The 14,877-nt window shown below is 49.1% G+C and overlaps 1 protein-coding gene across 14 annotated transcripts in view; it reads right to left on the reverse strand.

Moving 5' to 3' along the window:
* Positions 1–321: 321 nt before the first annotated feature.
* LOC113488471 (GRAM domain-containing protein 1B) overlaps positions 322–14,877 on the reverse strand; it is a 93,762-nt gene continuing 79,206 nt past the window's right edge. For 12 of the 14 annotated variants that reach the window (XM_026863632.1, XM_026863630.1, XM_026863629.1 and 9 more), the window contains 16 exons: positions 14,549–14,652; positions 14,304–14,399; positions 13,784–13,864; positions 11,560–11,675; positions 10,922–11,078; positions 10,058–10,247; positions 9,533–9,676; positions 8,771–8,889; positions 7,164–7,306; positions 6,388–6,491; positions 5,779–5,982; positions 5,462–5,552; positions 3,742–3,753; positions 3,315–3,422; positions 1,240–1,357; positions 322–553 (listed from right to left, as the gene is read on the reverse strand). In XM_026863632.1, the coding sequence (XP_026719433.1) occupies positions 464–553; positions 1,240–1,357; positions 3,315–3,422; positions 3,742–3,753; positions 5,462–5,552; positions 5,779–5,982; positions 6,388–6,491; positions 7,164–7,306; positions 8,771–8,889; positions 9,533–9,676; positions 10,058–10,247; positions 10,922–11,078; positions 11,560–11,675; positions 13,784–13,864; positions 14,304–14,399; positions 14,549–14,652 (1,877 nt within the window). In that variant the 3' untranslated portion in view covers positions 322–463. The remainder of the gene's footprint in view (positions 554–1,239; positions 1,358–3,314; positions 3,423–3,741; positions 3,754–5,461; positions 5,553–5,778; positions 5,983–6,387; positions 6,492–7,163; positions 7,307–8,770; positions 8,890–9,532; positions 9,677–10,057; positions 10,248–10,921; positions 11,079–11,559; positions 11,676–13,783; positions 13,865–14,303; positions 14,400–14,548; positions 14,653–14,877) is intronic. The other 2 variants (XM_026863633.1, XM_026863624.1) reach the window with 1 other exon arrangement.

Below are 14,877 nucleotides of genomic sequence, written 5' to 3' on the forward strand. Positions count from 1 at the left end.
GGGGGGGGGGGGGGGGGGGGGGGGGGGGGGGGGGGGGGGGGGGGGGGGGGGGGGGGGGGGGGGGGGGGGGGGGGGGGGGGGGCACTCACTCTGATGCTTCCCTTTGAAACAACAAAAACAGAACAGACAGACAGACAGACAAACAGCCAGGAATATTACAGAAGAGTGGTGCACGGGCCCAGGGGAGCACACTCAGGTGCACCCCTCAGTGCACCTCAGTGCTGGGAGAGCACAGCCCTCCCCACACACACCCCACGCTACCACCGAGACGCTCCATTTCAGCCAGTGTTGGAGGTCAATCCTTCCTCGCGATACGTAGGCTTTTTTTTTCTCTTAAAATCTGTATATAATATATATATTTATATTCTGTATATATATATATTTATATATATATATATATATATTTATATATCCTATTTACACATATTGCACACCGTCCTCTGGCCTCCTGCATTCCTGCCTGTTAGTGGAAACGTTTCCGTTTCTCCTCTGGATCTGACCCGAAGTCCCGGGACCCGATGCCATTCTGAAGATTTATTAGTGAATCCTTCATCTGCAAGACAAGAAATTTCTCCACTGTGATGCTCCCCTAGAGCTGAGAGCGCTTTGGGATTTCCTTCCCTGTTGGTGCCTCCTTTTTCCACGCAAAGTGTTGGTACCACAATTAACTTTTGGGAGCGGCGCATCGGGGCTGGGATGTACAAATGGGGACTGGGAGGAGGGGAGCCTAGAGACCATTCTTCATGGTAACGGAGAAGGGGCTGAGCAGAATAGGTACTGGGGGAGCAGCTTTTATTTACGAGCTCCATTCGAAGCAGCCCCATGTCCAGCTGGCTCTGGAGGGAACAGATACCAAAACCCCTGGCTTTGTGATTTGTGCAGAGTGTGTCCCCTTCATCCCCCCAAGCTACGTGTGAATCCAGGGTTGAGGTAAGAACGTTTGCTTTCTCAACTGGGATGCCGGAGACTAGATATAAGATGTGCTAATACATGATTTTTGGTGCTGTAGGATTCCCTGACATGTGTGGACCCCTGTGAGGTGACAGAGAAGCCGCAATATCCCGCAAACAGCCCTTGGGACCTGCTGCCCACTGCCACGTCAGAAGATGGATCTAAAGGGTGACAGCAGCGGAGGTGACACACGTGATGGACTACAGTGGAACTGAAGGGTTGTGAGTGAGTGGCTGGGAGGACACAGTAACCCTCTAGCCACAGGGTTAACTAGCCACGCAGTCTCACCTGGTCTAGAAGCATCACTGAGGATTTGATGATCTCACGCCATTTTTGTAGCTCTGAGTCATGGTACTTCTGCTGAGATTCTAGTAACTGGGCCCATTCCGACTGCGACTGGGGTAACCTGTCAGGCAGAATATGGGCAAGAGTAAATCCAGGGAAACTGAAGCCACAGAGCCAGCGAGGTTGGAAAAGCCCTTGGAGCTCCTCCAGTCCAACCATGAACCTCACCCTGACCGTTCCCAACTCCACCAGATCCCTCAGCGCTGGGTCAACCCATAGTCAAGGGGAAGCAAAGTGTATTGGGGAGGGTGTAGATTGTATCAGTTTGTCTCATCTTTTCACCCTAAAGGGGCAGGTTTTCTTGAGCAGAAGTGCATTTAAATGCGCTCAGTATTTTCCTAAATTAAATACCAGTTACTCTGTCTTAACCATGGTAATGAATTAATTCATTCATAGCGAAGATGTGCCTTTTGTGGAAGTTGTTGTAGTGTGGGTGGAACCAAAGGCCCAGCTGCCAGAGAGGAAGGGGAGGATGGAAGGCAGCATGCTCCCACTGCCTGCCAGGGGTGGGTGCTGAAGGGTGGCACCCTGGCTGACGAGGGGAGTAACGCAACGCGGACACGTAGCCCCGCGCAGTTTCTGTGTTTTGTTTTTTCTAGACGTGCCATGTGAGTCTTTCTCTTTCTTATGAGTAATAGCAGCACTGGCTCTCTCTTTTTAATGGCAGGTAAGTGCAGGTATCCAGCCCTGCCTTCAGGCCTCATTAATCCTCCAGAGCAGGGCTGGAGCGGCCAAGTGGAGCCGAAGGAGGGCAGAGGTAAGAGCTCAAGGCACCAGGACTGGCTGCCAGAACTGCCACTCAGGGCCACCTAATGGGCCTCGGACATGTGCCAGTGGGTAAATCTCAGTCGAGGGGAGCAAGGAGGAGCTGAGGAGCAGCGCTCCTCTCTGCCCGTGTGCCCCGAGAGGGCTGTATGGCTCGTGTATGGCTCAGGACAGTCATGCTGCTTTCTAACACAGATCAGTCTGTCCTACTTCTGCTTACCTCTTTGGGCTCTGCTGGTTTCTAACATAGCTGAATCCCTCCTCTTGGGCTACAGTAAAGTTTTTTCAAGCCTCCTTTATGGAAGCCCCTGGGTTAGTGAGAGCTCCTCTGCAGCTAGAACTCGCTCCCTGGATAAGTTCCTCCCTTCTCCTAACAGTCTAACTTGTGCCGCTCTTACCTTAGAGACAGGCAGAGCTGCTACTGCTCCACCAACTGCCTTGACTCTGCTCCTTGACTGAGACTTATCCTGGGCTTATGCTGGGAAATGCAGACTGGCAGGTCTGCCTTTGACCCTAGACAAGACTGGGGGACCTACATACTAAAGACTGATCCCAGCAATAAATTCAGCGTGGCCAGGGGGCTGTCAGCATGCAAAAGGAAAGGGGGAAGTGCAGCCACACAGTCTAAAGCACACACTGCACTGAAATAGGATGCCTGAGAAGCCTTGGACAAGGTTTCACACTACCAATTATTAAGGAAACTAAGTCAGTCTGCAATGACCCTTCAGTGCCAGGAACTCTGAGGTCATTAAGAAGCATCCTGTGTGCTCCTAGTGATGTCTCTCTGCCTCCCACGCTCCAACAACGTGCTGATATCTGGTCTCACACCTTTCAAAACACTTCTCCAACAGCTGATTGTGTGTCACAGGCCCAATCTCTCCTCTGCGTACAAAGGGTTCTTTCTCAGGCACTGCCTTTCATACAGAGGGAAGCTTAGCCATCAAAGGAGGGGAGGTGACAACCTTGGCCCAAGACTGCAGAACATGTACTTGTAGAGCATCCCTCATTACAGGGGATGCTGGGAAGAAGCAGAGGTTGCCTTAACTCACTGTCTTCTGCTGCAACTGCTCAGCAGTGTCAGATCTGGAAATGCTGATGCCCCCACAGCTTCAGCTACCTACCTCCTTCATCTGTTTTACACAAAAAAGCAGCAATCTACAGGAGAGCCTTGAGCTTTGGCACCCTGGGAAAGCCTCTGACATCCATAGGGAACATGCAAGAAGAGGCCAAAGACAAAGCAGGTGTGACAGTACCTTTCCTGTAGCCGCAAGCCCTGCCATGCCGTGAGCGTCTGCGTAGTATATTCCAACATCCAGACTTTGTAGAACAGCATCATATTGAGAATGACCAGCATCACCAGACTGGAAATAAAGAAAACAGTTCAGCAGGAGAACTGCATAGCCCACTGCTTGTCAATCACAGCTGGGAAAAGGCCCAAGCCTTTAACGAAGGTGTCTGGGGCTCAGGTCCACGCTGTATGGGAGTGGGAATTTAATCTGAGTAAGGGCCAGGTGATCAGAACCCAAAACTTCACCTCATGGGAGAAATGTATGAGCAAGGCAGAGAGAAAGACAGCGATGATGGATCAGACAGAACAGGTTGGATGAGTGGATCTGCTGAATATGGAGAAAGGGAGGGAAACGGGAGTGAAAGAGGTAAAAAATAAGAGACAGACAGTACCTGAAACAGATCCTAATGGGAGCAGGGAAGAGAAAAGACGGAGTAGCTGCAGGTTAGAAACAGACTGACACAGAACAGGAGAAACTGGGCTGAGCAGAGAAGGCTCATAGACGGTGCAGATATGTGTGTGGGGAAGAAGGAAGAAAGAAACAGCGGCGAGAGAGGCAAGAAGGACAGACAAATAACCATGTGCCTGCAATAGTGGTGAAATCGCTCAGCAAAAGGAGCTGTGTGCAGCTCTCAGGGACAAGCCCAAAGCGGGCCCAGGCAGGGCACCATGACACAGAAATGCACGTTGCAGCCTGCTCATGTCCAGCCTCACCTGGATGGGAGCGTTGCCACGGGCCTGCGCTTTCACCAGTCCCTGTACCGCTCCTCTTGCCCCCCCCACTGCCATGCCTGGGCATCTCCACTCCTCCCATCAGCCAGGCTCAGGGAAAAGATTCCAAAATAACATGCTCGTGCCTGTCTCTGAACAGTGCAGCTCTTTTGCTGGAAGAATGGCCCACTATCACCCAGTTCAGTCAGGAGGATGGCAACTGGCCAGAAGAGTATTCTGAAAACATTATGGAGGGCTCTGACCACTCTAAGCTAAGCTAGTAGCCTGTCAGGAGAGATTACTGTAAAGCTTTTGTGCCTTCCAACCCAAAGTTTTAATTGCATCTCACCCATCTAGATGCAGAAGAGAGCACGAGGGTATCTTCTCATTAAATTACCTTACTTACCATTACAGCAACTGCCTGGGTTGCTGCTGCAAAATTCTCCAGTCTTTATCCCCACTGGGAAAAGGAAATGCAGAAAGGAGCTCCATTTGAAAAGTAACCTGAGTGAACACATCTCAGCTTCTTCCCACCTCACTAAAAGGTGCGTGGAGCTTAAGAAAAAAAAATGAGCCCAAGTTCTGCTCTTCCAGGATTAACAGTGGGTGCTTCATGTGTTTCTACCCTTTTTTTGGCAGAAATCATCTCTACCTTCTTTCTGAGGTGGTATCTCTCATCAAAATCACCACCCAGGACCAGACCCAAACAAGTTTTGCCAAACCAGAGTAAAGAAGCAACAGAGTCCTCACACACACTGAGCCCTGCGGGGACAGCACAGTAACACCCAGAGCGCTCTGCATGGTCAAGACAACCACTAGTTTGTTGGCAGATGACATTAAATGATTTTTTTTAAATTTTAAACACACCCCACAGGTTCTAGATGTCATTGAAATCCTCTAAACTGAGTCCCTGACATAAAAAAGACTCTTTCTACTTCTTGTATTTCCTTCTAAGTCCTGACTCCCCTTTCCCTGCTTGCCACTGTCAATGCCACCTGTGTCCCAGACAGCACAGCTGACCTGCACTTAGGACTCCCAGAAAGATGCAGGTCTGTGAAGCCAGTGTTTGGTTAAAACAAGGTGAAAACTGAGGGGAAAGGAGAGATTTTGATAAAATAAGATCCAGAACCTACAGCACCACCAGATCAGTGACCAGCGAAGTGCTGGCAAAAGCTGGGATAAAGCCAGACAAAACAGCTGATGGGGCATTTTGGGGAAATTTCAATTAATTCCTTTGTGCTTGTCATCGCTTTTCTCTCCTCTGTGCTGTGTTTGGGACCAGAGAGGAATGTAACAGAGGAAAAACTAGCACAGGGGAGCACAGAACACCAGAAACATGAAAGGACCAAAGTTGTTAAAGGCTGACTGTGAAGGAAAGAAAAAAAAAAAAATTTCACTTACACAAAACCTATGACAAGGAACATCTTGGAGACACTCTGCAGGTGGAAGCCGCTGGGGCTTTCCTCGGGGCTGTGCCGTGTCTGAGTGGAACCTGAGGAGACGGATGCATTTAGGCCAAGAAATGCTGGCCGATGTAGAGGGCAACCCTTTTCCCTCTACCCAGCCCTCCATCTCCCTCAAGCAATCATAACACATCCTCCCAGCCCCAGAAAGTCCTGGCCCCTCTTCCCATTAACCTTCCATAAGCAAAGCTCCAGTTTTTTCCCCAGAAGTAGCCAGCTCTCCATCCCCAATGTGAGGCGTCTGCAGTTCCCCACCTGCCACGTGCTTGATTCGATGTGCAACCTCCTCATCCGTGGGGGTGGTGACGGGACTCAGCACCTCCTCCAAGTGTGGCACCCGCAGGTGGGCATGGGCCCGTTTCCTCCGGCGCACGGTCGATTGCTTGCTCACTTTCTCTTTGGGGGATTGTCTGTGGACCTCAGCCAGGTACGTGCTCTCCGTTTTGGTCAGTTCACTCTCTGCAGAGACACGAGGGAAAGCATTTCACAGAAGTGGCACTGGCCTGGCGGAGATGCAGAGTTCAGCTCTCTAATGGCACAGCTGTTGGGCCAAAGGAGTCAGCAGGGTGTAAGAGGCCCAATGCCAGAGGTCACACTACACAGCCCTTGTGCTTTTTGCCAAACCCTGACCCCAGACTGCCCCTGCGCTCCTGCCAGAGAGCAGGATTTGGGGACCCGATTAATTCCAGCAAGTGCTACCAACACCGTGGTCATGACTGTGGCTGGTCCCTCTCCTAAGGCACACCAAGGTCTGATCCCCAGTCGGCTGCCAGCAGGCACCACAGGGCCATGCTGCCCACTCGCAGGGAGGGAGCTCCACCATTTGTGGGTCATTACTGCAGCTCCAGCCACTGCCACTCTTACCCAAATGACGGAAATAATCTTCTAGGCCGCTCCAAAAATTCTTCTCAATGAAGGATTTCACCAGCCCCCAAGGCTGTTTCCTGTAACGTAACTCTGTGGAAACCCTGTGTGAAGAAAGAAAAGTCATTCTCCCGCTTTTGTTTCCTGGAGGTGATGTCAATTCACAATCCTTTGTCAAGGTAAATGTGAGAAATAATCACACACCCTGTTGTTTCTGGAATGGTCTCAGCCTTTTGTGTTTCTCAAAGAGAAGCACTGCGTGAAACATCCTTCCAAAAGCAGTGGCAGGAAGGTTTCAAGAGAGCCTCCCCCAAGAGGCCTCCCGAGACATTCAGCCACGTGGCAGGAAGACATTCAGATTACTTATCGAAGTCACACACTAAAGCCTATAGCTCTGCTTGCTACCAAATTCCTCTGCTCTTTCCCCCAAGCACATCTCAGAGACACGGTCCCTGGAAGCGCATCCTGCTGCTTATCACATGTTGTTTATTGCATGTGACAACTGGGCCTGCACACCACTGCTTCCAAGAGGGCAAGAAAAGTCTGTGAATCCTCTCCCTGACGCAGCTGTAACTCTTCTGCATCAGGGCTATCATTTGCCCAATGTCACTACAGTAGGCAGCTGCCCCTACACTAACTGTGACACAGTGTTCTGGCAACAGGACAGACATAAGGCTAAGCTCTCCTCCACCCCTTCTACCACACCAAACAGCAGAGCTCCCACCCAAAGTGACTTTTGGTCATCAGTAAAGCTCTTTATCCCCCAAGAAGTGTACCTGAGTCGGCTTTTGTTTCTGGCAACACGAGTCAACGTGTAGCGGTTAATGGTGTAGAAATAATCATGGTAGGGGACGTCGTGAGTTAGCACCTCTGCATCTATGACATAGCACTCGCTTTCTTGGCTGGCTTTGTACATTGTCTGCATAAAAGACAGCATGCAAGGCAATTATTAGTCTGGTTAGAACACGGCTTTGATAGATTGGCACCCTCGCCAGCACACTACAAAACCAGCTCTACCACAAACAGGAGCCCACACCCATGCCCAAGCCCCATCTCTGCAATTTTCCTGTGAACAGCTCATTTTTAAGGGAAGGCACCCTCGAGGAAACCAGGTGTTTCACTCAGATGCTTCTCAAGGACGTATTTCAAAAGGGCCATTCAGTCGCGGCAGTTCAACCTTCAGCGTCCTGTGCCAGACATGGTTACCTACTACGCTGCAGTGTGGGGACCTGTTCTCCAGGACCTTTGCCAGTGTTAGCTCTTCCCATTAAACTGATGTCTGGCTTGTCAGGGAACAACCTAATCTAAACTCGGAGGTGGCCCTGCTTTGAGCAGAGGTCCTTTCCAGCATAAATTATTCTGCAATTCTAAATGCCATAAAAAACACATCAATTACTTCTTTGAAACGCTTCTGATCTGCTGCTTTCTCTGCCCCGGAACAAACCTCACAAAGAAGCCAGACACAGTTAACTGCAGCTCTGTATGCAAAAAGATGGCTTTTCTTACAGACTATTTCCACTTACCTCTGCAGTGAGGACACATAGAGCAAAGTGTGCCTCGGTGCTTGACCCCAAACCCAGAACAAAATAGGCCACGTCCTGGCTTGCCTGGAAGAGTACTGCTCCCTTTGCCCATCACCTTGCTCTTCTGTTCTCTTTCTCTTATTTTCCCTGCACAGTCTTTGCTTCTGAACAGCACACTTCATCCCATCCCTACAAGGTACACCGTGCCACTGGGATTCTCCTCTCCCCTAAATGTAATGCTCAGACACCCCACCTTTCCTTGGCTCCCTCTGTGTATGCCCTCAAGCTAACTCCCAGCACATACCTTTGGCCACTCAAACATATCTCTGGAGACAGAAGGAGGCTTTTCCTCCCTCACTAGCTAGATACAGCTAACCTGGCTCTTCCCAGTGCATTGCAGATGCTCCCCTTTTTCACCTTTTTAAACAGGCAAAACATCTAATTGTTCTCACCTGTAATAAAAAAGCCTGAACATCTCTACATAAAGCTGTGAGAAGGATCAGCCAGACAGTATCTGACTTTCTTGTGCCCTCTTCATGAATAACATCTGCTGGACTGACTGCAGCTAAAGAAACACCAGTCTGGGTCACACAGTTGTTAAAATGTGCTGGCGTGTTTACAAAGTCATCTGCTTTTGCTGGGAAAATTCACGGTCTTTTCTTTGCAACGCAATCCAGTGCGAGTGTAAGATTAGCTATTCACATTTGCAGCAACACTGGGTAGCAAGTTAATACAAGAAAAATGTGTAAAGGAAAATGGATAGGGAGAATGAGAACATGCGAAGCAGCATGCCCAAGACAAGATAATAAATCAGAGTTCTGTTTCTAGAGAGCACTGCACCCCGCTCCCCTTTCACATACCTGCGTCTCAGTGACAGTGGCAGTTTTAGGGGCCAGAGGGTTGGTGAGGGTAATGGTGTACAAGATCACCCTGGTCTGATTGCCATTTTCTTCCTTCTTCCAGGGATGAAAGATAATATCTGAGAGGACAAAGCAATATTCCATTCAAGTAACTGGAGAGGGATCTCGGGTCAGTTCCCTAGGAAAAGGCATAACCATACCACCAAGCTCAGGACAATATTTCCTTCCCCTTGGAGAGCTTGGCAGCTAGAGCTCAACTGTGAAAGAAAGGTCTCCTATACTAGATGTGAATATTTTTCCCCTCTTTCAAGCGCAGGGAAAGGGGGAGAGGCTGGAGACTCACCTCCTTCAGCAAACCCACCGTTACAGGGGAAGGAGGACTACCCCGTGCCAAGGGACCCTCTGCATCATCAACTGCACAGTCCGTGCCAGTGTCTGCTGTGGAGCTGGAAGAGCTTTTTCCTCCCACCATTAAGCCTTGAAGACAGGATCAGGCCTTAGTCCATGTTAAAAAATAAGAGATTCTGCTTCTTCCATAAACTCAGATCTGGCTCTTTGAAAATAAAACTAGATAGCCAAAAAGGCTGGGTCTAACTGCTTTTGATTACTGTCAGTAGAGACTACAGCTGATCTGCTCAGAATATGACCCGATCCCTCCTATCACCAGGCAAAGGGACACCTCCAAGGCACAGGCTGAGACTTTTCTCCTGTACAGGGAGCACAGCCTCCGACAGCGACCGTGCTGTGCCACCAGCAGCTCACCAGAGAACCGGCGCTGTTCCATGAAGTCCCTCTGGAACTGGGAGTCCGTGAAAAGCAAGTCGTAGAGTTTGTCCACGCTGAAGTTGAACACTTCGTTCACATACTGACGGCCGTTCAGATCCTCGTAAAAGGCTTGGACTTCCCCTGTGAGGAAACAGGCCCAGGAGCCTCAGCCAGGAGCCTCCATGCCAGTATCACAGGTTGGGCTTTCACGGCACCAGGCCCTTAGTATTTTACTTTGTGAAGAAGGAACCCAAAGGGGGCACTGCTAAGCCTCTCTCTCCACTGATCCCAAGACAACAGTTGGAACGTCAGAAGGGTTTATTAACTACATAGGTTATTTTAGGGACATCCTTCTAAACACTCCACACATTTGCCTTCTGCAGCCCAGGATGGGAATTCTTTGCATCTTCTGAACTCTTAGGATCCGGAAAAGGGATTCAGCCTTTCCTGCTTCAGTCCCTCACTAGGAAGAACGGGAGAAGGCTAAAAACACCACCGATGGAACAGCCCTGCCTCACATACCTTCATCATGAGTCTCTGATGAGTCACTGAGCTCAGTGGGAATGTCTTCGTTGTCATTGAAGTCTAGGGAAGGGGAGTTCACGGGGCTGATGATCTCTATCTTCTCTCCCATGATATTTGCAATGCCAATGTCTTTTTCCACAGGACTCTCCGCCACTGCCTCTTCCTCTTCTGGTAACACCCCATCAAACTGCAGCAAAGAGAGACCACAACAAGGGCAAGATCAGCACCTGGAAGTTGGAGTTTATTTCTGAAAATTTTACATCTGTGGGCCAATTTTTCAGAGCGTTGAACATTTGGCCTCAACATGTCTGGAAATGAAATAACAGAGAGAGGAGGAAGGTTATCATAGAGTGTTTGTAACACACATGGACATGCTAGCTCACCTCCTCCCCAAGAACCTCATACAGTTCAAGCTTGGGACATAAATAAGGCTTTTTGTTTGTTCAGACAAGCACACAAACAGTACTGGTTTTGCTCCTGAACAAACCCTATACAGCTTGGAAAAACTGAGGTTATATTAAACAAGGTCTGCTCTGCCGTATCCTACGAGGGCACACACTGTTTCCGAGAGAATAACTGAAGGCTGAGGAGAAATTATAACCCTTTGATCTCCAACATTCCGCTTCTTTTCATCTAAAAGCATAGAAAGGAAAATGCTGCTAGAAGTCCCTGTTTACTGGCTTTTAGGAGAGGCAGGCTTTGCTCCCTTTCTCTTGACCAGACCCCATGCTCACAGACCCGAGGACTGAGGTGAGCTGCAGTGGAAAAGGAGCTGCGGGCTCAAGGGTTACCTTGTACATTCAGGGACAACCAGCTGGAACCCAGAGCAAAGGATTGCTGCAGCGGAGGAAGGACACTCACCGAGGCTGGCGCTTCACTGCTTCCCGTGGATGTCAGTGTGCTGGCAGTGACGGATTTCTTTGGCAGCTGAGGGCTAGCTTCTGGCTTGGCCTCCATGCTGCTTTTTGAGGAGCTATCGTTGACTTCATTCTCTTCCACAGGGATTTCTTCACAGTAGCTGAGACGCCACAGAGAACACAGGTTTTTATGTTTACCCCTCTCAGTACAGCTACAGCTGGACACACAGAGCAAGTAAGAATACTTCTATGAAGTTTCCAGTCTGACTGGAAGCAGAAACGGCTCAGTACAAGGAAGATCAAGCCCAAACTTTTCAAGTGCTTATATAGACTGACAAGCATCAGCACTTTCTGACCACGTAACGTGCTGACTGGCCTTGTGACTGGGACACTGGCATTTAGAATTGCTCCTCTAGCTCAGCAAGCAGAGAGGTGACATTTCAGTCCCTAACGACTTCCACGAGGAAATGGTACACTTCCCACTTTTTAGACATTACATATTTAAGGGCAAATATTTGACCAGAACCCAGAATCTCTCGCCAGGGACAGTCAGCAGTTTGAGGTATGCAATATATCAGGACTCCTGCTCTCCTGTGGCCATCTTTTCTTCATCACAGGCAGATTTTACTCCTCCTCACTCACCCCATTGTGTTGAAGTCGTCATCAGGAGGCACATAGTCTTCATCATCACTGGTCAGACCCAGCTCGTTCCCGTAACATTGGTGGACAAAGTGCCAGAGCTCCTTGGGACAGAGAGGCTAAAAGAGGGAACAGAGAACAGCGTACATTTTCACCTGAGAGGACTAAAATATAATGAATTTTTGAAACTACCCTTGCCAGGAGTATTACATTCCTTGCCCTGAATGCAGAAGCGAGAGATTCTGACACAGCCCCAGGCAGGAGTGAGAGCCTTCTGACAGGCTCACCTCTTCTCAATCCAGTGATGCTACAAGGTGGATTGTGTGTTACTGGCAGGCTGGCCCAGCTCCGTGGGTGTACGTATCCCTACACCATTAGGCCAAGCTGGCTTAGAGATTACCCCCATCAAGGAGTAAGAGGTCCTTTCGCCAAGTAAGCCTTCACCATCAGCCCAGGTTCTGCCCTAAAATCGGACTTTGTTAATTTGCCATGCCACGATCTCGTGTTACTTAAGACTCTCTGGAAGCCAATGCGAGGCTACAGCCAGAGCAGCACATGAAATGAGATTTCCTGCTGCTACAGCGCTGTGCATGTGAATAACGTAAGCAGTAAACCTGCATTTCCCTCCACGTGTCCTCCCCACCTCTCCTGCTGTGCCTCCATTTAATGTCTCCTACGACCAAACCCCACCACCTCATAAGGTTTTTCCCCTGCGAGTTTGTTTAAATTGAAGCTGCCTGAAGATTTACAGCTGCAGGAAAACCGATCTGAAACAGCAACAAAGAAAAACATTTCCTGTTGCAGTTTAAAATCAAAAAGAGTTCCTCTAAGCAGATACTCTTGTGGAAAGCTTGTATATTATTCCAGTTAAAAAGAAAAAATTAATTATCAAGACCATTCACAAAAGCCCAGCTTTTCAGGGATGCAGGTCAGTTGATCACCACACGACTGCATTCTGATGTTCTTAAGAAACGAGGCAGGAGAACATGAGATTTAAATATGTGGTACAAGGATGAAAGCGGATGGACTTTTACCCAAGAGAAATTTATGACCAGTGACAAAGATTTCTTGGTAATGAGGGAAAGCAAATCTAGTGAACTTTTTCCAAGTTGCTGGCTTGAATTTCTTCCCATAGTTATTGCAAGAGATTTTTAATCTAGCTCCCAAAAGTAGCCATCAAAAGCATGGGAAAAACCTCAATAGAAACTGTCATCCAGAAAAAAACTCTGCTTCCCCTTCTTTATGCATGCACTGTAATTCACATCTTATCAGGAAAAGTGGACTAGGTTCTTTCTCCCTCTCTCCTGCCAGGCATGGATCCTACATTTGGGAAAAGAGCTCTGGAAGCGTTTCCCTGCCTTTATCACTCCATGTCTCAGTTCCCATTTGTTTTGACCTTGAAACCAAGGGCACTGAATTTTGCTAGGAACTTCAAAAGGCTGATCAAATTACGGCATATGGTGGCAACACAAGTTGCCCAATGCAAAGCGATCCTTTTGCATACTAAATACTACCCCGATTTTCAGGACAGGGTATTCTGGGTGCTTGATTACTTAAGCCTTCCACTATGGTATGAACTCAAGCCAGAGCATCTCAAAATGCTGGTAGCACCGTAACATCAGTTCACGACTCCTACTCCCTCAGTGAGGCCAGAAATACTCAATGGACTGTGGCACAGATACAGGATCAGATAGAGGCTATATGAGGCCTCTGGCATAGCAGGTGCACATCCCTGCTTTATTTTAAAATCCAACACACTGGGCCCTTACCCAGTGCACCCCACACCCACCACTGTTCTCGTGTGGTTTGGGGACGCCCTGAACACACGCTCCTTCTCTGTCCTATCTTGAACTCGGCGCTTCTGAAGCACAGAGTTACTAAGAGCTTTGCCTGGGCAGTGAGCTATTTCTCTTGCACTTTGAACTGCTTGTTTCTGGGCTGTTTCACTTGAATTACAGACCTCAAAAACACTCCTTCCTGAGATGCATCCTTCCACACCTCAGCAGAGGCAAAGGGGCGTCTATTGGCTGTGCAAGACACGGCTGTACATAGAATTCCATGTGAAAAGAGGGAATTGCACCTGCAGTTATGTACCTGCTGTGCCTAGACACATTCACTGTCCCTAAATCTTTTTATGCATATACCTTAGTCACAGGTATTACATTTCTGCATATATTCATCGCCTCCCTTTCACCCCACCCCAACACTGAGGTGGTGGTCTCTGTACCTTGTCAAGGAGAGCATTCTGCCAGAGTCTGAACATCATCATGTACGTCCTGTCTCGAGCCCCAAAGGAAGTAAAAAAGTGCTGGATGGGAAGAGATGGAGAGAAAAATCAGTTTGGTTCCAAAAAAGGGAAGAAGAGACAAACCTGTTTGGATTGCTTTCCAGCTACAGTTCCCAGAAGGACTGAGCAAGCCATACAGCACAGCTGCTCAGTTCTTGGGCACAGACCGAAGCGCACGGACCTGCCGAGCGCCTCTCACCCAGGGAGCGAGTCTGAGCACAGAAACAGTTCTGTTAGAGATGTGCTACTACATAACCCGGATCTTCTACCTGGCCCCACGCACCACACACAAGCTACCTGTGCCCCAGGCTCAGCCCAAAGTCTGCAGAAGCTCTGGTGCTTCCTCCCAAGCCCCGGGTAGCAAAAGCAGTCAGTTTGGAAAAATCCCGCAACACCCTTCTATTTCCCGGCCCCAACAGCCGTAAGGGGTGGCCCAGAGGTGAAGGCTTCAAGGAGGTACCTTTTCAGTGTCAGTGCAAACTTGGATGGCATTAGGAATGAGCCGTGCTGTTTTTTCCTTGGTCATCGAGCAGATATCCTTCAAGCGAACTGTCAGCTACAGTCAGAGCCATGCAGAAAGGGGAAGGCAGAAAAAGAACACAGGTAAACAGGTAAGAAAGACAACGGAAAGAAAGCTTTTAAAGCAACGTCAGCAAATACGCTGACACAAAGCACATGCTCAATGCACCAGCCCGACAGCCTTACCAGTGTCTCCCAGCGGAAGATGTTGCTGTAAAAGCAGATCCAGTTTTCAGAGAGGTAGAGGCGGCCCTGCAGGAGAATGTCTCTTTGTAGCGCACATGAGTAATCTGTGGGTGGACAACAGATGGGAATTTAGGAGCAGCAAAACCAGAAGACAGGACAGCCTCAAGGTGAGGATAGGCAGCAGCATCAAGAGAAGCAGAAACTTGACACAATCCTGCAGAAAGTCCAAGGCAGAGCCAGAAGGAACTGAGACGCAGCCGCCGCTCTGCCCACTCAGTTACGATTCCTCCCAAGGGCACGTCACCACCTCTCTCACTAACTAATGATCA

This window comes from Athene cunicularia, assembly GCF_003259725.1.
Source record: "Athene cunicularia isolate RWA chromosome 24 unlocalized genomic scaffold, athCun1 chr24_part1, whole genome shotgun sequence".
NCBI classification, from domain to species: Eukaryota; Metazoa; Chordata; class Aves; order Strigiformes; family Strigidae; genus Athene; species Athene cunicularia.